This window comes from Dermacentor andersoni, chromosome 1 (assembly GCF_023375885.2).
Source record: "Dermacentor andersoni chromosome 1, qqDerAnde1_hic_scaffold, whole genome shotgun sequence".
Lineage (NCBI taxonomy): Eukaryota > Metazoa > Arthropoda > Arachnida > Ixodida > Ixodidae > Dermacentor > Dermacentor andersoni.
In genome coordinates, this window is record NC_092814.1 from 84,897,477 (window position 1) to 84,924,785 (window position 27,309).

A 27,309-nucleotide genomic window follows, 5' to 3' on the forward strand; every position below is an offset into this window, starting at 1 on the left:
GAAACGAAGCTACAGGTGACTTGGGGTGAAGTTCACTTCCACTTTTCTGGCAAAAGATTCCCGCAATTTCTTCTTTTTTTTTGTTATGCGTATTCTCTATGCATTTTGCGTATTTAGATAGGAAGTAAATATTTGTTTGAGGTACTTATATGTGCCATCAATAGAGGGTCAAGTTGGGTACGCATCTTTTATCTTTTCCGCAGCCAGTTAAATTGAGTGTACTAAAAGTCTGTGTGTATAATCTTTCGACAAAATGACACACGGCAACACAACGCACTAAGTATTAGGCAAAACATTTATTTTATACAAACCGGAAATAGGTACACAGAACGACTGTGTTAAGATTTACAAAAGAAAACACGGCATCACAACACAGGTCCAGTAAGGCTCATAACAGAGTTAAATCAAAAATGGCACAAGTGAATAAGTGACCAGAAGAAACAATTAAGAAAATTTGGAATTTGTGACATTTACAATCAAATTATGTACAAGTCTGAGGGAACAGCAAATGCTTGAAGCAGCAGTTTTTCAGCCTGCTCCTAATATAAGTGTTTTTCTACTGCTAGAAGTATCCCCTATTTTACAATTCTCAGCATGCTTATCACTTGATAGATCTGAAACAGTGGAACATTCTAAGGATATCTCACAAGATTAGCACACTCCCAACTAACTGCACTGCTCCTCTATGCAATTAAATAACATGACAGCTGTAATAATATCAGGCTTAACTAAGCAACCACAATAATAAACATAATAATAGGAATATAAGAGGTATCGTTGTAACCATGCTAGTACATTCACCCTTGAATGCAACAGCATGTCACATGTCGCACACTCAACTTGCATGCACACACATGCACACGTAACACACACACACAGGTGCTTCCATAAGGAGCACTAGGCAAGGGAAATGGGAAAAAAGGAACACACAGGAAGAGGGAAACTTCCAGAAACAACTGAGCATTGAACAGAACTGAGAAAACAAACAAGCCCAATTCAATTTGTTCCACAGCATTCTTTTTTTCTTTCCTTTTCCTGGCAGTCTTGAATATAGGCAAACTTGTGCAAACAGCAGGGAAACCACAGACAATGTTGCCATGAAATGCAGATGAAGAAAATGGTGCCAAGTAGATTAAAAAAAAAGACAAAGCAAAATGAAACCAGAAGGGAAGAAATAAAGAGGAATAAAAGACAACTCTCATTTCCACACTCAGGTCACCCAGTTGATAGCGCTGGCGCAATCTTTCAAGACAACCCCCGTAGCGGACAGCTTGTTGGAAGGCCTGCTCAATCCAGAGAGCACACACACCGGCATCAAGCATTGGCCAGCATCGGCCACTGCCCCCATTTCCAAAGAATTTACAGTGCGGCACACAACTGAAAATTTTGCACCTGCTCCTGTCAGGGGGGGGCTTTTGTGACATCTCAGGTAAATTTTACAGAGTGTGAGGGCTAAGGAGGAGGAAGACCCAGTTTCACAACTCCTATGGCACATTGTACAATGTAAGCTCATGTCTTCCTGTTCAGGTGACGTGGCAGCATGAAATTGGACTAAGGAAAAAAAAATGAAAAAAAAAAACGTGAACCCTCACTAAGTGATAAAAAATACTCAACACGAATAATGGTAGTAGTAATACAAGACAAGAAGGACCCTGAGGTTTGCTGGTTGTTACAGTGGTGCTCTACTCCACCATATTTCATTCTTTTGATTTTTTCACACGATTGCTTGCCCCATTTTACAGTTGAAATAAGTTACTTGACAAAAATAAAATAATAAAGACACAAGCATCATCGTGTGGTCTGCAATTCAGCATTTTCAAAATTGCTCCTCTTGCTGTCGCTGTTGCAGTAGTCAAGTGCTGCAAGAAGACAAATAAGGACAGAATAAGTCATGGCACACATTCCAATAAATTTCCTTTCAATTCAGGAACATTATGGATTAAATTTATCAGCACACAAACTTTAGAAAATGAGGCAGGCCACAATCTATGTTCAAGATGAAGGACATTTTTAGAGCCCCTTGGCTGCCCTTTCCTAAGCACCGGCTGTCGCAAAAAGCAAAGAAAAAGAATTAAAAGTGAATATACATGTTTGCTACACTCTGAAGAACCAGAATGTTCTGAACAATACCATCAAATTCTGATACAATTCCAATAATATTAGAAGTTAAACTCAGGCACTGTAAATTTCTGCTGTATAAACCAGTGAAAACACTACATTTCACTTACTAATATTAATTTTTAAAAATATAGCATTGTTAGACACATGATGTCATGCAAATTCCAGCCAGTGTCCACTTACAGGATGTAATTTCTATATCATTACAAACACTAGTCTTTCTGAATAGCGTTCTCTATCGCATTTTGCTGTCGTAGGATGACATGTATGCATGGCAAGATGCAGAGAGAATTGCTGCTTTAAAGGGCCCTTCACCAGGTCTGGCCATTCTGAGCTCACAAGTGCCGTACATACAATGCACGTTAACGATTGTGTCTGCTAACTATTACATCACTACACGTCGTAGAAAGAGCTGGAACTCCAAACCGAACACAGTTTGTACTTCTCATGGGCGTCACGCTCCCAGCCACAATATAACATATATCGCACAAGTGCTCCTACGTACATCGCAGTGTTGTGATGTTACTCATAGTCACATGTTACTTCAAGAATTATTCAAGGCAACATCTGTTATTTGTGTAATCTGTTGCTTCAATAGACAAATTAGAGTTTAGAGAAATAATAAAACACACAAACCGAATGCCCGTGCATTTTTGTTTTACTTCGCACTGCAGCAAGAGAGATGTACTTTCATTTCGTCTACTTGTTCCCACGTCGTGCAGTCACACGCGCAGACAATGAAATTATGTCCTTTTCTTTCCAGCACGCGATCATGCTCTGTGATCCACTTATGTCTGCCTCAGTATTTGCGTAGCACTGACTCGTACGGCTAGTCAGGTGTTCTCGTGCACTGCACGAAATGAGACAAACACAACAGCTCGTGTGCGATGGCATCAGCGAAAGTGTGCTGCGCAGGAAAAAAAGTAAGGAAAAAAAAAAATGAAAGCGGGGCTCATGATGTATGCGTCAGTATGTGAGAAATGAAGGGAAGGAATTTTACTTGCGGAGGCTAGACGGGGGGGGGGGGGGGGAAAGTGGAGAGAGTGTCTCTCTTTGCAATGGCACTCGCCTCCTGAAATCATGGTTTCGCGGCACTGAAATGTTTCTATCTCGGCTATTATTTAATTAACCAATTTAAATAATTATTGCGGCAGAACTCTCCCTAGATGGCACATTACAAGTTAAAGCGTATAACCGAAATTTGCTATGTGGCCTGGTGAGGGGCCTCTTAAAATCAGGCGCAGGCTGCAAAGTCTTCCTCAATTTTTGGGAAGGTGCTTTCTTGGGACCATAGAGACTTCATGAACTTCCGTCTGTTCCCAGCACACAAAAAGGTGTATCTTTTTTGCTGACCTAGAAGGCCACTTTGTGGTCGTCTCTTCTCGCTGCACATGAAAATAACTTCTTTTCCTGTTGCCAGCCCCAGAAGCACTGTTGTGCCGTGGTAGTTTCGGCCCTCTAAATCACTCTATGCTTGCTGCCTCTGTGGAGCTAACATTGAGCAGCTTGACAATGCTGAAATTGGATGATGGTCAGCGTGATCACTGGGGTGGTAATGGTATGCAGGCTTTGGCAAATGTTTTGACACAGCAGGTACAGACATATATGTGGATATCCACTTCCGTTGTAGCACCTGATGACAATGGCTATAGGTGCCTGCTGCTTTGCACCACACTTCAAGACTGAAATCCTGAGGTCCATGACATAATTTGGAAAGTTTTAATACCAGACTATAACATGCAACAGAAATTATGCATGTCAAATTTAGAAAAAGAAAACTGATGCGGATTTTTACGATACAACGACAGTGGGAAAAAGTACATGGTTTTCAATGGAAATAAGATCAGGAAATTTAATATGTTCATTATGTCATAGCTTTCGCTAAATCTAGGTTAAACTATACAGCTAAACGGTGCAAAACAATGGTAATAATAATTTCTTACTCATGCAGTGAGAAGCCCTGGGTGTGCAGTGAGGAGGCGACCTCTTCTCCACAGTGGGATCCTTCTTCTGAATGTGTGGCAAGAGAATCGTTGGACAGCAATGAATCACTGCGTTCTGCTTTACGGTGCCTTCGCGTCATCAGCAATGATGCATCTGCACTGCAGTCCCCAGCGGTGCTGGCATCTGTGCAGAAACCACTCTCTGCAAAGCAAGAGCAGCACAAAGTTCGCTTCAGCCACTCTTTTTTGGCAGTTAAGCAAAGAACAGGTGCTCCTCTGGATGCCTCACACAAGCCCGTCGATACTGCATTGAAGCCTTATCAATTCAGCCCTAGTTAACCTAAAGACCTGGGCAATTCATACACATAGAATGGTCCCGTCAAACTTGAACTTTAGTCAAAAACAGCGTCACCAAATAATGAACACACTTTGCTACAGAAAGATTTACAATATATGCGCCATTTCTACTTGTTTAAGAACTTTTTGTCAACAATGCAGAAAAGGAACTTAGAAATAGATAATTAGGAGGAAAATTACTCTTATGGCGAGTTTCACTAAGCAGTGTTTCCCAAAAGTTTAGAATTGCACACAAATATCAATGTTTGTTACTTGACAAATTGTAGAACTATTGCAGCCAAGCCCATTTATATCAAACTCGCAAAAAAAGGCCCGTGAGTTTCATATAGCATATAATTAGATATAAAAGTTTAATAGAATTTGTCTTCTAACAACAGTGCATAAAAGGCCCCTCACCAGGTCTGGCCATTTTGAGCGGACAAGCACAGTGCATGCAATGAGTGCTAACGATCATGTCTGCTAAGTATTACATCCCTTCACGTCATGGAAAGAGCTTATCATATTTACTCGATTATAACGCACCCTTGATTGTAACGCACACTCGTTTTCCGTGACCCAAACACACCCTCTATTGTAATGTGCACGTTTGCCGTGACCTAAAAAAATAAAGTCCTTTACGGTACCGCGCACCTCATTATTTCATACAGAAATACAACTTTCATTTGGAAAAACAAAGTTTACTCCCAATGCACTAAAGTTGCAAAGAATAAAAAAAGTCGCAGTTTTACCCGAAAGACGAAACATCAATTGCAATAGCGAATTGGCAGACAGCTATATGAAGTAAGGATAGTACTTTTATCGGCCGTATAATCTTGTAAACATTCACTTACTAACTAAATTAAGAAGCATGGTGTCATGCGCGCACAAACACGAACACGTTTCACTCGATGACTGTGGAAACTCACTACCAAAACGCTGGAGTGAGGAATTGCTGTAGCAAGAGCAAGCGAATTGACCTTCGTGCTGCCTCTCGCTTCAACATGAACTAAGCGATGAGAACACACGCCGGCGCACCTAGACGTATAAACCATAGCATAAACTCTGTCTCCATCGCAGATCACTTTCAAAATGGGGGCCGCGTGCGGCCTCGCCATACGCAGCTACTGTCGGAGTGGAACGCTTCTTCTGTTTGTGCCAGTCCAGCATGCAAGGAGTGGGAACTCCGAATGCCCATGATGCGGCCAGATTTCCGTCCCGTCTCCGCACACGTGATCACTCTCCCTTTAATTGTGGCATCATGATGAACAAGACTGTCTTTGCAGTTGGCACTTCCATGCTGATAGAGCAAACGCAGGAAACATGAAGACCAGCATATGGAGGAAGCTATGGCAGCTACGCTCGAAGATGGCTTGAAGCACGTACGAGGGGGTCATTCTGAAATGCCGATGGCGATATGGCAATGCAGATTTAGTGTCGTACTCGATTTTTATGCACACGCAATTTTCGGACCTGTCATATTGGGGAAAAAAGTGCATGTTAGATTTGAGTAAATATGATAAATTTCTAACCAAACATTGTTTACCCTTCTCCTCGCGAATGCCGCACTTCCAGCCATAGAGTCGACATATATCATGCAAGTGCGCCTACATACATGGGAGTGCTGTGACATCACTCACAGTGACACGTGACTTTGAGAATTATTCAAGGCAGCATCAGTTATTTCTTTCATCTGTTGCTTCAATAGATGAATTAAAGTTTAGAAAAAAACTTCACCGTCAATTACGATACTCCCCAATGCAAAATTTGAGCTTAGCTCTATACGTGCTTTCATTTCGCGATATATTGGCTGGCGCGGACAATTTGACTCATGTGGCATGTTGCAAACAGAGCAAAGTGTGGCATGATGGGCCTTGCTAATCTGGAGATTGCGAGAGCCAGCACGTGGGTGACACGTGGGCACGATTTGCAGTTGCCGCCGACAGACCTCCCAGACGATGCGAGACACTCTAGCATCATCTCGTAGCCATTGTCGCCATACTATGCTTCTCACGCTTTCATCATACCGTATCTAGTCGCATAATGATCAAACTCTTTTGTCAATAAAATTGCCGTAAATTCAGGGGTGAATCATTATGCAGGTTAAATTTCCTGCGAAAAGAAATTTTTTTTTTTATTTGGCATTTGCTGTGGGATGACAACAGGTCAACAAACAGGCGGCTGCCGCTGTAACAGTGCGGTACACCAAAACAAAAATGGCGGCTGGCGGAGCTAGCCAAACGTACCAAACGCAATTTTTTTTCTTTTTGTGAGTACATTACACGCATTGAAACAGTTTCTTCCATATCAGTAATGAATAATATTGTTAACATTGGTTAATCTGTGGCACTAACGCAGCCACGTCCACTTTGTGGGGACAGAAACAGAGCTGGGCGTGCTTAGCTGCCAGTGACATAGAAACACATGGCGGGTATGCTGCGGAAACTGCGGTATTTGTCTTCACTACTATCCTAATACGGCACGTTTCCTCTAAGGGTGGGTGAATATCTTAGCTGCATTACAAGCGTCGGCATATGAATAGGGTACACTTCTAATGTATCAATGCAAACGTGGCTACTATTGTTGCCGCTCGCGATTTGTTGTGTGCCCACGAGTGCAGACGAGAAGAATCAAAAGGCGCCTTTTTGGTTGTTGTTGTTGATGACCGCAACCATTATACAGCCTACAAATAATAAAACCAAGGCACATTTGGTTGCAGCTTTTTTTTTTTTTCAGAGAAACGTGGAAAGTAATGAAAGGAATAAAATGGGGCATCTGCTTAAGAATGTTTGGTGCATGCAGACCACTTGGTATGTCTTGAAGAGCCGTTCGCGTAGCATTCGACGGCATTTGACAGATGGTAAGCGTGATCATCATTAGCTAGACTTGGCACACGACATATCGCTGCGGCAAGTTCAGGTTGCGATCATTACACGGGAAAGAAAAAAAAATCATATTTTGACGACAAAATTCAGGGGTGCGATCATTACGCGAGTGCAATCATTATGCAAGTAAATACGGCACCTTCCTCTGCTTTCCGCCACATGATTCCGCTGCACTCTCCTCTCCGCTTTCCTCCTCGCATCTTTCATCCCCACACTGCGCTTCGCATTTGCTTTCATCTTTCGCTGTGCTCGTTCACTCGGTTATACCATCGCCGCTCCTGCCCATGCCGACACTTGCCGCGGGAACAGGCGCCTAAGAGCTGAGCTCCAATAATGAAACCTACAAACCAAACGTCAGCATGTTTTAATTTTACTTCGTATTATAACAAGAGAAATGTACCATTTTGTCTGCTTCTCAAACAGCGAAACTATGTGACTTTCTGCCATGTTCCAGCGCGCAATCATGCTTTGTGATCCGCCTGCCTCTGCCTCAGTGTTCTTGTAGCGCTGAATTATACCGCTAGTCAGGTGTTCTTGTGCACAGCACTCAAAATCTTGCGCTGCGTGAAACAAGACAAATGCAACAGCTCGAGTGCGAGAGCTTCAGTGGAAGTGCACCGCATAGCAAGAAGGCGAGAGAAAAAAAAAACAGGGCCCGTGACGTATGCGCCGCGCAATCCTCAAGCACCAGTATGGAAGAACGCAGGGAAGGAATTTCGCTAGCAGAGGCTTGACGGGGGCAACTGGAGAGAGTGTCTGTGTTTGTTGTGACGCTCGCCTTCTGAAATCATGGGTTCGTGGCACTGAAATATTTCTATCTCAGTTATTAACGAACTAATTCGAAAAATTATTGCAGCAGAACACTCCCTAGAGGGCATGTAACAACTTCCAGCGTACAGTCGAACCCCGCAATAATGACGCCGCCGGGGTAAGAAATTTATTTCGTTCTGACGAGAATTTCGCTGTCGCAAAAACTGACAAATAAGCATGCCTATTACTTTCAAGAACCAAAATTTGATGAAAAAAGTTGCTTGTTTTGCTCTGCTTCACCTTGTTGTGCAGGAGCTTCACGACTTGGGCCTTGCAGCTTGATAAGCTATGCATAGCTTTGTTGTCATTGTGGATGCCTAGGAAAGTTGGGATAACGTCCAAAGCATCAAGCACATTATGCAAGCTCGATAGCCTTTCTTATGTTTGCTTTTCGCCATCCTTGTCGTCACTTTCCTCATGTACTTTGCGCACACTGTCGATAATATCGTCGCCGCGGAACTCCGTGCGCACAATCAAGTCAGCATCCGCACACAAAAAGTCATCCAGTTCGACAGCGTCTGGCACCGTTCAATCCACAAAGCAAAACGCGTCCAATGCTTGAGTTACTCGCAGCAGATTGTCACCGCCAGAAGAAACGCTCGATCCTGGCTCTGGCAAGCTATGGGAACCAGCCGCGAAACCGGTGTGCCTGAAGCAGTTCTGGACAAGGTCGGCTGAAGTAACAGGCCACATCCTGGCAAACATCTCCAGCGCAATGAAAAGATCAATTTCTGTGTGTTGCTTCATTTTGATCCACCGGATGAGTCTCCTCTGGTATGCTGACTTGATGCTTTTAATAACCCCTTGGTCCACAGGTTTGATAACAGTTGTGCAGTTCGGGGGGGAAAAGATCAAGTGGACACTCGTCAGGACGTCTTCGGTATGGTGAGCACTGCAGTTATCTAAAAAAAAGGCTGACGGATCTGCTCTGCTTCCTCATATCCACATCAAAGGCTTCCAGCGAGCTGGAGAATGTCGAGCGCATCATCCAAGCTTTCTAGTTGGCAATAAATTTGACCGGCAGCCTTTGGTTACCTTTAAAGCACTGTGGCTTCTTGCTCCGGCCGATCACGATGAGGCGACGTTGTCGGAGTCATCCATATTAGAGCACAAAAGAATAGTCACCCGCTTTTTGCTTAGCTTGCCACCATGACATTTTTGTCACCACTACATTCAGCAGAAAAACCCAGTTTCATCCGCATTATAAATTTCAGAGGGCTCCGTATTGGTCCAGTATGTTTTCGAAACTTTCCTGCATCCGGGGTGCTGCTGCTTCAGCGTCGACGTTTGCCGACTCCCCTGACAACACCTTGGCGACTATGCAGTGCTGCGCTTTGAATCGGCTTAGACATCTGGCACTCGCCTTAAAGTTGTTGTGCCCCAAAATGCATGCTAAGTCAATAGCCTTCTGCTATAGAAGGCTTCCAGACAAAGGCACCTTGTTCTCTTTCTTGTCGAGGAACCACTGGAAGACAGCTTTGTCGACGTCTTCGTAGGTCGGCACTGCCACCGTCCCGTGCTAGGTGTGGGTGCCATTCTGAAGTGGCACCATGATGCTGTTCTTGGATTTCAGAATTGTAGAAAGTGAGCTGCACGAGATACTGAACTCCTCCACAATATCAGACTTCTTTCTGCCTTTTGCAGCTTCGGCAGTGATCACGGACTTCTCCTGAAGCATCAAAAACTTACCCTATTGAGAGGCAGCATCTTGGCGACATGCCAAACAAAACAAGGCCGTAAGCAAGGAGCAGGCAAACTCAGCATGCACAAGGCGAACGGCAAGATAGCGTGGCAGTGGGCGGCCAGCGGTGTCGTCACATGAAACGTTACGCACCCACGTAGTGACCAACAGATGGGCTAGCAAAACATCATTCTCAGTGGGGAAAAAAAGGAAAAAAAAAAAAAAAAAACCACACACACTGCTATCATCATCATCATAATCATCATCCAACTGAATGTAAACAGCAATGGCCGCACCGAGAAACTTATGTGCCCGACTTGTCAGATGAGTCATTAGTGTGCTACTGCAATTTTCATACTTCTGGATTCCCAACTGGCTCATGTGCCTAACAAATGTTACAGATCACTACCTCAAACTTCCATTAATGCAGAACTGCTTCTTAAAAACTCTTTGCTGTTGAGAGGGTGCAAATGCATTGAACTCTAAGGGCGTTCGCCGGAGCGACCGGATTTCTTCACTGCCGCGAGAATTTCGTTCTTGAGGGCTTTCGTTACTGAGGAGTTCACCTGCATAACCAAAATTTTCAATGTGGTCTGGCGAGGGGCCTTTTAAAATGAGGGATATAACATACATGACACATACAAAGAGAACTGATTGTATTATCCCTTGTGTGAGATTATCATTGCCAAATAGCCTAAATTTCCGCTGTAGAGAAATTTAGCCACTAAAAAGACATTTGAAATGAAAGTTTCCTTCTTCTCTCTCTTTGAAAGGAACTTACTTTACCAGAACAGATGCTGATTGGCTGTTAGGTGAACATTACGACAGTATCAACAAAAGTGTCCATTGGCTATGGACACAGGCCCACACATGCCACACTGGCTGGCATATATTCAAATTTTTTTTTTCTTGAGAAATTTATGCAAGGCTGCCATGAGTGAAATCTATGGAGGCAGGAAATAAACTAGGAGGGAGAATTACATGGTGGAGCCAGCCTTCACAAGCTACCTCTTCGTGAAGCCATTTCTTTCGCTTTTTCTCTCTAAAAAAGCCGGTCCAACACAAGGCCCTGCGCTCGGCGAACCCTGTCCAGTGTGCTTGCTTCTCGGTAGGCATTACATCTTCGATGGAAAATGTGAATGCAGCAACCACGAAGTGCTGTCACAGCTGTTGTCTTTTCGAATGAGCGTGAGCAGGGCACAGCTAGCGCAGTGGTGGATCATACGAAAACTTACCATGACGTGGTCACGCATCAGGCCAACATTTTTGGATTAATTTTATTCCATGATGCTCCCGCCTTGTTCTTTCCTACCTCCATGGGGAAATCCACACAAGGCATGTGCCATGTTGGAAGCAAAAGCTGTTTCAACAGATTTGGCCATTCACAAAATGAGCCTTGATAACTGACTCGCTAAATAAAGACATTTTTCAGTCAATTTCATTTTATTATTGATCAAATGCACTTGCTTGCTTGGCATAATCTAGTTTTGAATTAATCCAGACATGACTGTGTTACGTCACCTCACCAACCTGAAAACAATATTTTCCTATAACAACCATGTCTTACCTGTAGAGCAGTGAGACTGATGGGTCAATGATCGCTGTAGAGGTCGAGGGCTATCACCAGCCTCAAAACCCAGGTTGAGGGCACAGTGGAGAGAGCCTTGGCTTGATGATGATGAGGACGAAGAGCTCACAGAGATGATGGAATGAGGCCGCTTGCTGGCTCCGCCTTCCCGGCCTAACTCCAGGAGACCCAGAGGACTGCGCAGCCGAGGTGCAGCTGCACAAGCAAAAGAGCCAGGCACATTTAGCGCACCACATTGTGGCCAACACAATAAGTCAAAAATAAGTGAAAAGGGGGTACACCACAGGGAAACTGTTTCCATTTCATTCGGCATGCAATATCAATGCAGACAAATGGGAATGGGACAAGCGTTGTCTACCAATTAAACTTTTTTTGGAATGTATACTCCCTTTTTTTTAATGTGAAAGCGTTACATGTCCCATTACGCGAAAATACAGCGTTGTAATCTGCTGTGTGACCGAATGATGGTACCAAAAATGGCCGACGGCGAAGAGTAAAACCACATAAAAGAATACTCGAATCGACGTCAAATTTATCAGGAAGATTCCTGTAAAGAAAGTAAATTGAAAAGAATATTAGGTAAATTTCGGTCTGGGTGGGAAATGAACCCGGGCCACCGGGGTGCGAGACGAGCACGCTCCCCCGACGCCAAGGCAGCTCCACTGTTCTTGTTGACAATGTGTACCTAGTGCGTGCGTCGTTGGGCACATGACAGCACAGCCAATGGGCAGGAGGTGACGCCACATCATGAGTGTATAAAACAAAAAGCACTACTGTCGAATTTAATGCTGCTGAGCAGTCCTTTGAGTCGTGAACTCCTCGCGGGCAAACGAGGGCGTTGAGAAGCTTGGTGCGTCTTATTTGGCCTTGCCAAAGCACAGTTAAAACACAGGTGAGAGTTCGTGCGGACAAGGAATGCGCAGAAAAAAAACATTTCACCAAAGTGACTATAATGCTTTTCGCATTCCCACATGTAAGCAATCTTAAATTTCTCTGCAAATTTTTTCCTGCTTCCTGTAACAGCTGCCCTATTTACGAGTTGATGCCTAGGCCTTACATTTGCCATCTGTTCAAATGTTCAAACAATTACAATAAAAGCCCAGGAGGTAGACAGTAGTTGTCCTGCTCATACTTTTTATCTATTTCCATGACGCACAAGATGAGCAATTTATAACATGCAAATCAACTAGTGCATTTTAAGTCCCAAAACTACATCTGGCAATGAAAGGCGCCATAGAAAAGAGCCCTGAATCACTAGTTTTGACACGAGGCTTGTGAATGTGCACGAAAATTTCAGCAGGTGGCCATTTCAGTGTTCTGTCCCCATTTACATGCAGCTACTGCAGTCAGGAATTACCGTATTTACTCGCACATGCTCGCACTTTCTTTTGCAGAAACTTTATCCAAAGTTGGGGTGTACGATAATTACGCTGGAAAAATATTCAAAGGGAAAGTTCTCGGTGCTAAAGAAAAAAAATTTAAAATGGAGTCTCTGCAAAAGGTGGTTATCATGCCAGCAAATGTAAGCTCAAACGAGATATTACTTCCCAGCAACATTTAACTTTGTAATAAGAGCACAGGTGCTACACTAGCAGGAATTGCAAACGCCTTTTATTTGTAGACAGTGCCTGAACCTTGAGTCACCAATAAATAATGCATTCTCGGCCAACCTATTCAGAGTCAGTGGCAATACTAATGTCGCTATCACTTCCTCATGGCTCATCATGTCGCCACTGTTCACACCGATGTCGGCCTTTAGTATGAAACTAGCCATAAAACTCCCATATCGCCTTATCGCAATGTGACACGACAAACAATGACAGTATTAGCTATCTATGTGCAACTCAAACTTGACAGAATTGTGGAAACCTCGCCACTTGTTGTTTGGATTGGATTGTGGTTGCACATACCAATAGTGTGCTTCGGTTGCTATACACTATCATTATCACTGGGTGGAACCCGCAGACAGTCGCTGCAGCAATTTTTGAGGATGCAATGATTACTCGGGGAAAGACAAAATTATAATTTTTGATGGTCAATGTGAGGGTGCGAGCATTATGCAAGCGCAAGAATAATGCAAGTAAATACAAGTAAATACGGTAAACCCTTGACCTTGTGCTTAGCAGCAGAATCCCACTTTTGCAGTCACATTGGCTGGTGTGGCTAGAGTGTCCCACATCTTTCAAAGGAAGTCAGCTACTCTGAAGAACAAGCAACGGCGAGCCTCCCCTTTTTCACCCTTACTAAATCTACCAAGATGAGAGTCATTGAAACTAACGGCTGATAATACTGGAATGTTCTAGCTACAGTATTTATATAGTAGGAAACAATAAGCAGGAGAGAACCTCCTAGCAATATTAAAATTGCAGACATTTTTTGAGGCACCATTACATCAAGACTAAGTATTAGAACAATATAGATATACCAACACAAGAACACAATAAAACATTAAAAAGCTTCACTATAAGCAATGATCAACACTGAATGAGACTACCCTTGCTAAATATACCTAACACTTCTACACTAGCACCTATAATGTTCAAAAAGCAAGTGTTCCTCAGCATACACACAGCATTTATTATTTTGTTGTACCACGCTACTCTCCACCACCTCTCTCTCTCTTTTACACACACACAGACACAGTGCTCTGTTCTAAGACTAAAAGAGTTAAGTCAGCAGGCTACTGGTTAATGCATTCATGTAAGCCAGTTAGTGAAAATCAGTAAGGATAATGAAAAAGTAACAATTTACAAATAACTAGCACACGACATCAAGGAACATGTACAAAGTAGAAATTCTGTTGCATACTTCGGCTAAGCTGCTGGAAAGTGATGGAGCGGTCGTTGATTTGATCACTGCTGGGGCGAATATCAAGGCAAGGTTTGTTGCCGATACCCATGGACGACATCTCTGCAAGGCGCATCTCTGAAAGTGAAGACCCAAGTGATCAACCACTGTTCGTATGCACAGGTACTCTTAAGCTACAAACCAGAAAATATATTTACAGTGAAATAAACAGTCATCTTTGCTGCAACTCAAAACACTGCAATCAGGCATTGCATGTTCTTTATCCAAGCATCCCCATTGAGAAAAATGACCACATTAAGAAAAATTAAATTCTGGTGTTCCACATGCCAAAAGCATGACCTGATTATAAGGCATGCCATGGTGGGGATTTAAAATTAATTTTGATCACCTAGGGCTCTTTAATGTTAACCTAAGTCTAATACACAAGAGTTCTTGCATTTCATTCCCCTCAAAATGCAACCACCACAGCTGAGATCGAACATGTGACCTCAAGTTCAGCATTGCAATGCCATTGCCACTGTGCTGGTCCACATTAATAATACCGAGCTATAAGAGCATAACGATACCAAACGTATAAGAGCACAACACCAGCAGTGATTTAAGTCCTGCTAGTTGGGAAAGTGCTACCAAATGTAGCCATGTTATGTTTCTTGTTGCTGTAAGCTACTGTAAGTATCGATATGCTATACCCATGTCTCTCGTTGTGTGACTGAGGCGCTGATGCAGGCAGTGTCCAGGTACGTCTATACTGGCCCTGAGAATTTTATAGGAAGTTTTTGTAGAAAATGACATTTGTGAAAAGCAATGTATTTCCCGCAGAAAACAAGTGGTTTTTTAGTGCTTGTTTTGAATGTTAAAAATAACCACGAAATACTGAAATTAAGTAAGCTTAATTAATATTAATATGCATTATTTAATGGCTTCAAACTCTCGTTAATTCGAATATATTTGACCATGCACTGGTTCATTCAAACCACCCTCAGACTGCAGTGAGCACAGTGCAACGCAAAAGATAAAAAGCGGCACTAGTGTCCAACTGAAACAGAGCGCTAGGGTGCGCATCTCCAATGTCATCAACTGAATCTGTAAGGGAACGACAGGAACACTGAAATGCTTAGTGCCCAAAATATGCCTTCATAACCTTTATTCTTGCATGATACCATGTTGGCTGCATGTGCACAGTCAAACACGTTTACAACAAATGCCTCTGCTATGAAATGACCTGTGTAACGAAATATTTATTATGTCTTGAGCTGAATTACTACTATCTTTCATATCTAGTGTGAATGCCTCTACAGCGAAGACCACCACAACGAATTTGCCTGTCCAACTAAGGAATTTAGGCCTCCCCAACAGCTGATCTGTTGATTTACAACGAACGCCTCGTACCGCTGCCACCATTGCAAATACCACTAAGCTATGCTCTGCACTAGCATTAATGGCAGCACTGGCAATGCACTTGACGATCATGCTGACGTCAGCAAGTGTTACAGTCCTGCTGCACTGCTCCAGGAATTGCTCAACTTGTACGCTGCTTGTTGTAACACAGCAGCAGGTGCGACGGCTGACGACTATGTCGCAGTTGATGAGTACGTAACAATATAATTGGAACTGATGACATCTTCAAAAGCCATCCAGGATAGAAAGGATGCGAATGTCAATGAAGGCAACTATAGTCAAACGCTTGTAAACAAACCAAGGATTCTCATGGGAAGGCAGGCGACAGCGGGATTAAGTGATCAGCAGGGCCGCTTTTTGTACACGTTTGAAAAGCAGACATTCGGTTTCGCCTCACTCGATTGTCCAAGCCGCACCGATATCGCAGCCTATGTCAATCTAGGCCAATCCGAACATCGGCTTCCGAACGCGTACAAGATAGCGGCCCAGCTTTACCTTGCATCGCTCCCATTTTTTGCCGTGGAGCATGCAGTGTACCTCAGTGCAATAAGGTCGCTGCAGTCGCACATTCTGTCAGATGAAGTGCGCAAAAAAATTAGCAACTTAGTTGACCAAGTCTCTCTTGAATGTATGTCTGATAAATCTTTTCTCTTGTTTAAAGTGCTCAGCCTGCTCTACTGTGAGCAGTACGGTGCAAGATCTTAACAACATAGTGACCTTCATAACGAAGGGTCTTGGCGGTTCCAAGCACTTCATTATAAAGGCATTTGACTGTAGGCGTCATCCATAATCGTGTCGATGGCAACCACGGTTTCATCCGCAACGGTTGCAGCAAGCAGTAGTTTCGTTTGGGCTCTATGCGTGTTAGCCACATGCTTTCAGAACTGTGTGGTTGCCATCCATGATCGCATCAATAGAGACCATGGTTTCATCTGCAGCGATTGCAGCGAGCATAACTTCATTTTTACTTAGTGTAATGCATGCAACGACACAAACAAGGCGAAAGCTGTCAAGGATGAAGAGTGATTCTACTTCGGCCCGCCTGCTATCATCAAACCCACCGGCTACACTGCGATGGATGGAACAATATGTTGCTGGCCAACTCATTGGTGAAAAAATCATCGGAATGTGCGCACAGTATTGAAAAATATGCCTCAGAGGAAGACACAATTCTTCCACTGTGGCCACAGTGCAAAGAAAGTCACAAGGCCTTCACCATTGCCTGCCAATCCATCATGAGATGACGAGAACTGCAGCTTGTGCACTGCTCTTGTGCAAATTAGAAACAGGATTTGTCAATTCATTCAGTGAATAAATGCATGTTGATGTAGTACGCATTTGTTTATTTTTCTCTTGTTAGTCTCGATATATCAACATTCAGTTCAATTGAATTTTTTTTTTCAATACCATGAAATCGAATTAACGAGGTTTTACGGCAGGCATCTTGAGACAGCAGTACTTTTCAAATGAACTTGTAGAATGTACTAGCATTTGGTCAGTCCATACGTATATATAGAACTACTCATACTTATGACACGTGAAAACTTTCTCTGCAAGTTTTTGCTCTGGATTAACACAGATTTGTTTGTAAAGATTAACCACAATAGGATTCTGAAGCCATTCACAAATAAAATTTTGACAGAAAAGAGCTTTACTAAACATGAAAAGAACCAATCACACAATACTTGTACTGCAAACTTGACAGCTAGCTTGAAAACTCTTCAACTATTAACTAAAACTTTGAGCATGGATTATAGTGTACCTCTGTTTCGCAGCGCCTGCTTCCAAAGGAGCTTGGAGATGTCGTGCACCCAGGCCCGTTTCACTTCAGGATTAGGTGCTTGAAGCAGGTACACATCATTCAACTTGCGCTTGCGAAACCAGATTTCAAACTTTGTTGGGCTCTCACCAATTTGCTCTGTGAGGCCAATGTCTGTTGTCTGGAAAATAAAATATTAATTGCCGAAGTGAAATATGAAACTAAAAACAATAACTTTTTATTCAACAAGAAAACAGAAAGCTACCACCATTACCATTACCACCACTACCAGCCAGTGCTACCACCGCCTTAAGCGAACTGTCTTAAGGACCTCTACTTTTATAGTTCCACTGAAAGCTCATCATGTACATTGTCCTACTTGTAGCCGTTCTTTTTGAAAAATATAGGAAAAAAATTTTTCAACAAAATTTTTAGATCTGCGAAGTGTACAGACATCAGCGGGTGTGCGAATACAGTCTAACCTCGTTCATACATTTAAAAAAAAAAAAAATGCGAGAGAAAACGTACTAACCGAGAAAACGTACGAAAAAATTTCAGACTCAACTATTGTTGACATCTACGTAATGCGAAGCGTTGCACGCAGCACAAGACGCGGACGTGCCGCCTATGTTGTTTTCCTATTGCCTGTTGTTTTAAGAGGGTGACTGGAAACCAAAACGAAATGGAGCCGCCGGCGAAACGTGATGCCCACATCGCGCCGCCTGCAGCAGGGAAGGGCGGCGCGTTTGGATTATCGCCGCTACGCACCACGCGCTGTAAAAGAGATAGGTGAAGATGCTTATCGCATTAGGATTGGCGGTGATAGCTGTGAATGCCGTGTACCACGGCCCGGGCGGAGATTTGCTGGTACCGGAATAAGAAACTGTGCGCGCCGGCGTTTTCACGCAAGACTGGCGGCTACATATACTGTTCTAGAACCCGCGCGCCTGGCGCCTTTTCTTGTTCACGTGGGATCTAGCGGCCGGGAAACGTATACGATCGCAGTCTGCAGCAAGGAATGGCGGCGCGTTTCGGTTATCGCCTATTAACAGCGTGGGCTACGCTTCCAAGGGCGCCATGCGCTGTGAAACAGAGGCGAAGATGCTTATCGCAGTAGGTTTGGCGGCGATAGCTGTGAATGCCGCATGCGACGACTCAGGAGCAGATCTGGTACCGAAACATATGAGCGAAATGAGAAACTGAGTGCGAAATGAGAAACTGAGTGCGCGCAGGCGTTTTCACACAAGACGGGCGGGCGAGTATTGCTGTGAAGCTGCCACGGCGTGCAGCCATATACCGTTGTCGCTCGCGCGCGCTTAGCGCATCTTCTTGTTTATATGGGATCTAGTGGCCGTAAAACGCATCATACTGAACTGAACGTTGGTGCCGCAAAATCGTGTCTTCCTGTTCCGGGAATGTATTAACCGGTCAAAAATGAGCGTAACTCTATTGGGTCATGTTTTTTGGGTTTTAATTGCGAACGTTGGTGCCGAGAAAATGTACATAGCGGGAAGTGATCTATGAGGTTCTACTGCATTCGAAACATTTGGATAACGAATCGAATAGTGTCCTATTCCATTCGGTCTTCGAATCGAATAGTCACTATTAATTTGTAAATGCAAATATCTTGGGAATACTTTTTAAATAATATTAAAACATCAAACTGCTCCCAAATAAACATAGAACTGGAGTAAAATTATGATACATTTTCACCCTCGCAGTCGTCGTATAGATATAAAACATGAAAACTTGCGTAGTGGAGCAGGCTACATCACTTAGGTAGCCATACTTTACAGGTTGTACAGCAATCATTTGCGCTCTCTGAAGAGCCCTGTGCATGCGAATAAACTATCTGTTTGCTCCAAACGCTCCATTTCTACTTTTATTAACACCACTTCATAACGTAGTATGTAATCACAGAAACTTGCTAACCTTAAGAATACTGGGATTTGAACATTATTTTATATTAATTGTGATAATGGCAATTTATTATTCGAAAACTATTCAAAAGTATTCAATATTCGATTCGATCCGCTTCCGGCACTATTCGATCTGTATTCTATACAGTCTCAAAAATCGCTATTCACACACCTTAGTCAGCTAAATTAATAACTGCAAACAATAGCAATAGTGTATTGCAAAAATTGAATTCAGGCCAAGTGCAGCTTTAAGAACAAGAAAAAAAAAATTTTGTTTACTTTGAGATTTAAAATATTTAAGAATGCCCACAAATCATGACATTGCTCAGCAGAAGTTATATTCAATATGAAGACATGCTTTTTTTTCTTTCTTCTTTGTCAGACATTCAAATGCAATTCCACTACTTGTACAATTTTGAGAGCGATAGCAGGCATGCTTGGTAGAAGCAGAACTGCCACAAGGCATTATGAGAAAATTGCAAACACAAGATAACGGGCAAGATAACGGGAACGCATACGACACTTTTACAAAGGGAGGCAGAAAGGGTAAAGAAGGAGAAGCATACAAGAAATATGCGAGCTGAAGTGCAAGGTAGACAACAAAGGGCAAAAGGCAGATTGTAGTAGGCGATGTGACACAACAATATATGATGAAAAGGCAGCACCAATTTTCAGTTGGCCAAATTAAAGGAAGGAATGAAAAGAGAAGGCGCAACACATCCAACGTGAGCAAAAAAACAACTTTTAATGAGAAACAGAGTGCACCTGGTAGCAGCTAAGACAGATATACATGGGGAGATACTTGTAAAAAATAAGACGTCACGAAATAAAAATTATGAAAAGAACATATATATGCACCTATTTCGCCTGCCATATTAAGAAAGCCAAGCTTGGAGAGCATGGTTATCTTTCAAAGTAATATTGAACTTTATTTATTGATGCAGATATTTTCCTACTCAGTAGTATTTAACAAAAGTGTTTTGATACGATCATGACACACTGGCTTAAAAATCAGCAGCACACAAAGAAGTTTCCCGACAAAAATTTGCAAGGAAGTCTGCATGGCATGGGTGTCTATGACATTGTAGTTGGTTTTTTTAAATGCTTGAATTATAGTTACACATCCCATAATTTCGTACCTGCCTCTTTTCAGGATCATATGTCAGAAAAAAGTACAACACTGATTCTAAGCACACTGCCACAGTCCAACCACAGTCCATTAAATTCTGGGGTATTACGAGCCAAAACCAAGATTTGATTATGAGGCACGCTGTAGTGAGGTGCTCTGGATTAATTTTAAACCACCAAGGGATCTTTAACGTGCCCCTAAGGCACGGGACATGGCCGTTTTTGCATTTCGCCCCCCTTACTTCATAAACCTCTGAGAGGGTTGAGCACATTCATTGCCTCACGTGGCACATCGCATCATGGCAGAAGTATTGAACTTTAATTGAATTGTGGGGCTGTACGCGCCAAAACCATAATCAGATTATCAGGCACACCGTAGGAGGGGACTACGGAATAATTTTGACGCCATGGTGTTCTTTAATGTGTCCCTAAATCAAAGTGCACAAGTGTTTTTCATTTCACCCCCGTTGAAATGTGGCTGCCATGGTTGGGATCAAACCCGCGACTTCAAGCAATGCCATAGCCGCAAAGCTGCTGCGGCGGGCACACAAGTATTGATTTGATGTGTGACCGCTTCCATAATGTCGCCTAGACCCTACAGTGCACTTTGATGTGGCTCTGCTTCTATAAGGCGCGAGTCAGTTGTCCGGTTGCCAAATTTGCATGGTGTTTATTTTTCAGAAGTAGCAGAAACGTACCCTACCATACCTTGAACTTAAATTTATCCCGTCTGCCCGCAAATGCTGTCGTGTCTATAGTAGCAGCGTTTCCTTGCCTTAAGTCACCTTTTCCTGATCCTGCCACCCCCCCCCCCCCCCCTGGTATGGGAACTGAGTTAACAGTGGCAAGGCTGTTATTCACTCGTTTCACGACTGCGTTGGTTCTACCCATTCTCTGCCTCCTCTCACCCTTCCTCTCTACCATTCTATCTGGCTTCCCTCTTGACTTGCACATTAGTAGAAAGGTAAGCGCTGCAATTTCTGCAGTGCTTTTGCAGGGGTTCAGGGATAATTACAGCTGTCAAGAGCCTAATTTGGCAACACCCATGAAGCTCCAGAGGGCAATATGCACATTCGACGTGGTGCAAAGTACAAGTGAGCTTTTCGCATCGCCTTTCCCCTCTGCTGCGCTCCTGTAATGTATACGCACACACTGACCCACTCTCTGATGCGCTGTGCCAGACAGCAGCAGCAGCAGCAGCAGCAGCAGTGAAAAAGCCAAAGGAAGAGGCAAAGAAAGCTTCACTTTAAAAAAAAGAGGGAGCGGGAAGGTGCAGGGGGAGGGAGCCTTCAAGTTTTGCATTTATACAGCAATTATATCCTTGCAACAGAGCTTTTCAATGAGTTGCCATTCAGTTTCATTATACGATACGAGTTCCAACTGTAGAAGGAAGCACATACAGTCGTGGTTATTTGACCCTCAAACATATTTGTTGAACCTGGTACATTCGTACAAATTACAGTGGACACCAGTTAAGGCAACCATGAAGGGACCTTAAAGGTCTGTTGATCTTGAGAGAACTTCAGCTTAACAAAAGTACTGAATCTGTGAGAAACTAAACAAAGATCCCCAAACTGCTCAGCTTGACAAAGAGTAATGACAGGTAGTAATCAAGGCAGCTTTCCTTTAAGTGGCCTTGCTTGTTATACACCTCAACAAGAACACTGCAGCAAGAGCTGGCACAATGCGTAACAATCAACTCAATCACACATACTGATGAAAGTACACTCAGTTTTCACACCTTGCCAAAACAGACAAAAACAGATGTAGCAACACACCTTTATGCTGTGTTTGTACTGGTAAATGTCATGGCCTTTGTGCTCAGGATCTCTGCGAACTTTGCTAAAGAGAATGAGGTCTTCAAAGAGAAACACGTGCCGCAGAGACTTGCGAGAACGCCCTTGCCAGACAAGAAACTCATCCTGACGAAGTAGCCGTCCCTGCTCCTTCACATTCACCTGTAAACAAAACACAATGATACGATTACACTACTACAGCTACGATAGCAAAAAGTAGAAGCAACAAATTTGCCAGAAAGTTATGTACAACAAGCTTCGAGGTTTTCAAGCACTGCTACTGACGTAGTGCTAGATATGTTCTTTTATATTGTTTATTGGCACAAGCGACAGGTCACTGCTACACATGTACTTGGTCAACCTCACAAAAAGTTAGAGCACGAAGTGTGAAAGCCATTGACAAAAGAAAAGCAGGCACAGAAAACATCATGAGCCCTATTTAGAGCTCATGATGTTCACTCTTTTCTGTTCCTTAATGAACATAAGAAACCAAACATTTACAGATTATTTTAAGAGAATTGCCCACGCACATGACTTTGGGAGAGCAATATAGATATGTTAGCCAGCTTTATTAGGCTTGCCATTAAAAAATTCTATGCAGTTAAGGTGCCGATTTTATAAGTTCATGATACTATCTTTCAAGTTTAGAAGCAAAAGACTAACTTACATCACATTCACGAAGCGCATCCATTCCAAGCAAGTCATTGCCATGGCGTAGCTGAAAGCGAACCATCTCCTCTGCAGCCTGTGGACAACGACAATAGTAACACATCCTAAGTACAAGTATGCTACCTTGACCAACATAACAACATAGGCCTCTGTATAACTATCTGAGAAACGGCTCTTCAGGAGGTTAAAGATAGCTTAGTGCTAAGCTTAGATAACTAAGCTTACAAGTATATAGCACTGAATCTTGTGATAAGGCATTTCCAGAATTTCGGCCATTTAAATCATTAGCAAAATGAATGCAACAGCACATTTATGACCATTCAGTCCTTTCAATAAGACCTAACATATATTAAATGAGTCCTCAATCAGCCCTCGGGCTTAGTGAAGAAACATAGTCTGCAGATAGCATACACTGCTGTGGACACTTTGGCCAAGTTTTGAAGTCGTGCGCAGTGCATGGAGCTCTCCTTTCTCGCAAATTCTTTGTTTTGAACAGAAGCCTGCTCTTCATTCTTTTCTGGACGCTTTATTTCGTAATATAGCAGATTCCCATACGCAGCTGCTATTGGCCATAGCCGACATCAATCAAGAAAGGTGTTTGGATCAGCACGCTTCTTTCTACGTTTACAGTGTATATTCATTGACGAATTTTAATGAACAGGGTCAAGTAAACGAAAATCTGATTTCGAATTTCTATAGTTACGTACTTCCAGAAGAAGTGTTCACACTCAGCCGCGGCCACCTGCATAGCAATTAAATGTTGGCCACCCTGCTTATCTGCGTCATAGCCATTGTGTCCTGCTAATTTCAACTAGTTTTGAACACTCAAATAGCCTCGTACCACGAAAAACTTAAGGTCGCACCACAGGCACGCTCGCCAGACTTTGCTTCGTATTGAGCTATTGATAGCACTTCAAAATGAGCAAGTGAAATGTGGCTACTATCCGACAGTCAAGCTGGTGCAGGACAAAGCCGGTTCGCACCACATAGCATAGCCAAACTGGAGCATACAAGTGCGAGCATGCGCTCGAGCCTTGTCGTGCACCAAGCAAATGATGCACATACACACTACAGTTGCATGTAGCTGCTGCTTGCTATGTAGCATAGATATCATGGCTGCTGGCAGGGTGCCACGTTGAGTCTGCTGGCTGAGCAGATTACGTCTGGCTTACATTTGGCACGTCGTAGATGCCAAAAGCAGAAGTGGTGGCCTCTATGTGAGCTTCCAAAGTAAAATTTGAACTGTGTGCCACAGTGACATCCACAAGGCGGAGCGTCGTGGGCACACTGTGCTCTGCCGTAGCCTTCACAGTACAAGGTATTGAAGGAGAAGCAGAAGCACAGCAAAGGTGGTGTATGATTCCCAATAACTCCGCTTCTGCTGAATGTATCGAAGTACTTTTTGCGGCAAAGTATTTCTGAAACAGTCTATTTCAACTTCAAGCGGGTGTCTCCACTTGAATAAAAAGTGGTCCAGGACCTTTTTAAGAACAAGGCCCGATAGTCCAGTAACAAAGAAAGGGCTCTGACAAAATGCCTTCCCTTTATGGGGGAATAAAATACAGGGTGTTTCAGCAAACACTTCCAAACATTTTTCAATATTGCCTGTGGCAGACAGCACAATTCTAGTCCATGTGCTGGTATACTTGAAGAGGCAGACATTACATGCACAAAAATTGAAATGCATAATTGACTAATTGACAAAAAGGCACCAATTCAGGTTTTAACTAATTACCTTATGGCACATACTGCAATTTACAAATTCTAGTGGGTGAGACTGGAAGGCATATCCACTTGAAAAGAATTGTGGGGATGACGCCATTTACAAGATATGTGACGTCAAACTTATGGTAAAAATGCAGTCATTCCGTTTACTTTCATAAGAACATGTCATTTTATGCATTGAAGCACAAAAGTAACTGGAACACCAATGCATTTCTCCGCAAATTTGTGGAATTCATATCTCAAAACTGGTGTCATCCTGAGAATTCATGCCAAGTGGAGCTGCCTTGCAAACTTCCTGGCTAGAATTTGTGAATTGCAATACGTGACATAAGGTAATGAGTTAAAAACTTAACTGATTTCGTGTTAATTAGCCGATAATGGATTTCAATTTTTTTTTTAAGTAATGTCCACCTCTTCGAGTAGACCAGCCCAAGAAATATAATTGTGCTATCTCCCACATGCAATATTTTTTTAACCCTTTCAGGGTCAATGACGTAAATATACTGCGCCACGAACAAGCCCAAAATGGTCAATGCCGTATATTTACGGCGCCGTCTGTACGTTTAAGAAGCGCACCTATTTTGTAACTTCGTTGCTTTTACAGCTAGTTTGCTCCGGCGCGACTATATACTACCACTCGCGCGTTGGCACGCGGGCGGGCGGGCGACGGTGTTGGTTTTGTTCCGTGGGCGGTTTCGGCTTCTTGTGCTCGCAAAACTGATGGCTATCTCGTTACTAATCGCTCAAAGGGCGGCTGCCTGTTTCTCAATCGTTTACTGCTCACAAGGGTGCGCATTGCAAGGATGCTGCCATGCATGCGGTTCATTTTCTTTTCTTTCTTTCTTTTTTTTGGAGACGCGCCATAACTAATTGTCTCTGGTTGGCGATAAGATGAAGATTAGCAGAAGTTTGTCACACGTTCTGCTTTCTGACGGGCACACAACCACACAGTTTTCTCGAGTGCGCTCACCTACGCAGTTCGACTACGCTATGGAAGTAAATATTAGTTTAAGAACAGGAACATTTGAGAGTTACGAAATATTGTCATGTGCACATTTTCTAAACCTTGAACTGTGTATAACAATGCATCAAATTTTTAATTCTTCCAAGTTTATTTTATTTCTTTATTGTTGTTATTCATGAATAAACAGTACATATATAGCAACACAAAATATTTTTTTCTCATTTTACAGTCACCCTAAAAAAAATTAGAGTAATCTTTTTTTTAAGATAGGTCCCTCAGAAGAATTGGAATCTGCAATAAAAAAAAAATCTACCCTGCGTGGTCGCATATGCCAAACAAGATCGACCCTGAAGGGATTAAATTGAAAGTCTTCACTGAAACACCCGGTGTGTGTGTGCGTGTGTGTGGGTGCATGTGTGTGTGCGCACGCGCGTGCGTGCGTACAGACATCATCTTATTAGTCATATCATGAGAAGCCAACAAGCACTGCACCAAGGACAACATAGGGGAAATTACTTGTGCTTAATAAATGAAATAAAGCAACGATAAATTAATGGAAATGAAAGTGGATGAAAAACAACTTGCCACAAGTGGGGAATGATCCCACAACCTTCGCGTTACGTTCCCCACCTGCGGCAAGTTGTTTTTTAATCCACTTTCATTGCCATTAATTTATCGTTTCATTGTTTCACTTGTGTACCATTCAGATTTGTGTTTGTAACAGTGTTTCACAATCCTAGCAACTAACTAGCCTGTCTAACAGCATTAGTTGTAATATCAGTATTACAGGGTTGTATGATTTAATTGACTTGGCCCATCCAATATATAAAAGTGCCCAAACGATTCACTATGCCAGTAACCATTAAAAAGCTATGATGGTCATGAGGTAATGAATAATGCTGGCAAGTGTCACAAAAACAAGGACAAAACTAATATCAGATGCATAAAACCAGTTTAGTAATGTAAGAGAAACAAATTACTGTGGGCACCTTTAAATCCGCATGCTCAGGCTCCCTTTCTGGGCATTCCTTCAGGATTTGCTTCAACAAGAGGGCATATTTGCCCATCCTTTGTACTGGCTTCAGCAAGTAGCTGGCAAGATCCATCTTGTCTCCAAGCTCCAGCTGCTTTTGCTGCATTGGGGAATAAAGGGAAGAAATTGTTCAAGAACCAAATGGAAGTTTTGTGTAAAGTTGCAAAAGAAATGGCAACTCACACTGACAAACATTTCATAAGTGTAAAAGAAAAATTTTGGCAAAGAGGTCAATTTCAATCAGCAGGGACGTGTGCTGCAAAGTACCTGCTAGGCTACAATGGCCTATCGCTTCAAATATGACCGAATACACAGTAAAGTTTCATGTTGCAGCCTACTGGCTAACTTACAATAAACTTTTTGCCAGAAGTGGTGTTGCAGTGTGATTTTGTAGGATCTCAAGAACATTTGACTCACTATTCAAAGTCAATTCCAATGATTTCAATGATACTGAAGGCCAAAATCCAAGGAGGGAGAAACAAACCTTATTCATGCTTATAAACTGAAAAATTGTGATAGCTCCTTCTCAGTAGCAATTTCTTGCAGTTAAGCAGCTGCCGAGTTCGACACACACTTCATGCTCGTCAGATAGCTTTTCTAAGCTGATTTTCGTATTGTAATTACGTCTATCGCCTTCTGGCATGATGATTAGCAGTGTCTGAAGATGCTACAGCCAAATATACTCGGCGTGTTAAAGCCAAACGGCCCCTGAAACTTACCATATTTACCCAATTCTAACGCACCGCCGAATC

The 27,309-nt window shown here is 42.8% G+C and overlaps 1 protein-coding gene across 4 annotated transcripts in view; it reads right to left on the minus strand.

Moving 5' to 3' along the window:
- Positions 1–277: 277 nt before the first annotated feature.
- Positions 278–27,309, minus strand: part of LOC126543158 (puratrophin-1-like) — a 379,196-nt gene continuing 352,164 nt past the window's right edge. For all 4 annotated transcript variants that reach the window (XM_072286218.1, XM_072286216.1, XM_072286212.1 and 1 more), the window contains 8 exons: positions 26,514–26,657; positions 22,834–22,911; positions 22,149–22,328; positions 17,327–17,504; positions 14,167–14,283; positions 11,338–11,553; positions 4,062–4,263; positions 278–1,859 (listed from right to left, as the gene is read on the minus strand). In XM_072286218.1, coding sequence (XP_072142319.1) covers positions 1,853–1,859; positions 4,062–4,263; positions 11,338–11,553; positions 14,167–14,283; positions 17,327–17,504; positions 22,149–22,328; positions 22,834–22,911; positions 26,514–26,657 — 1,122 coding nt within the window. In that variant the 3' untranslated portion in view covers positions 278–1,852. The remainder of the gene's footprint in view (positions 1,860–4,061; positions 4,264–11,337; positions 11,554–14,166; positions 14,284–17,326; positions 17,505–22,148; positions 22,329–22,833; positions 22,912–26,513; positions 26,658–27,309) is intronic.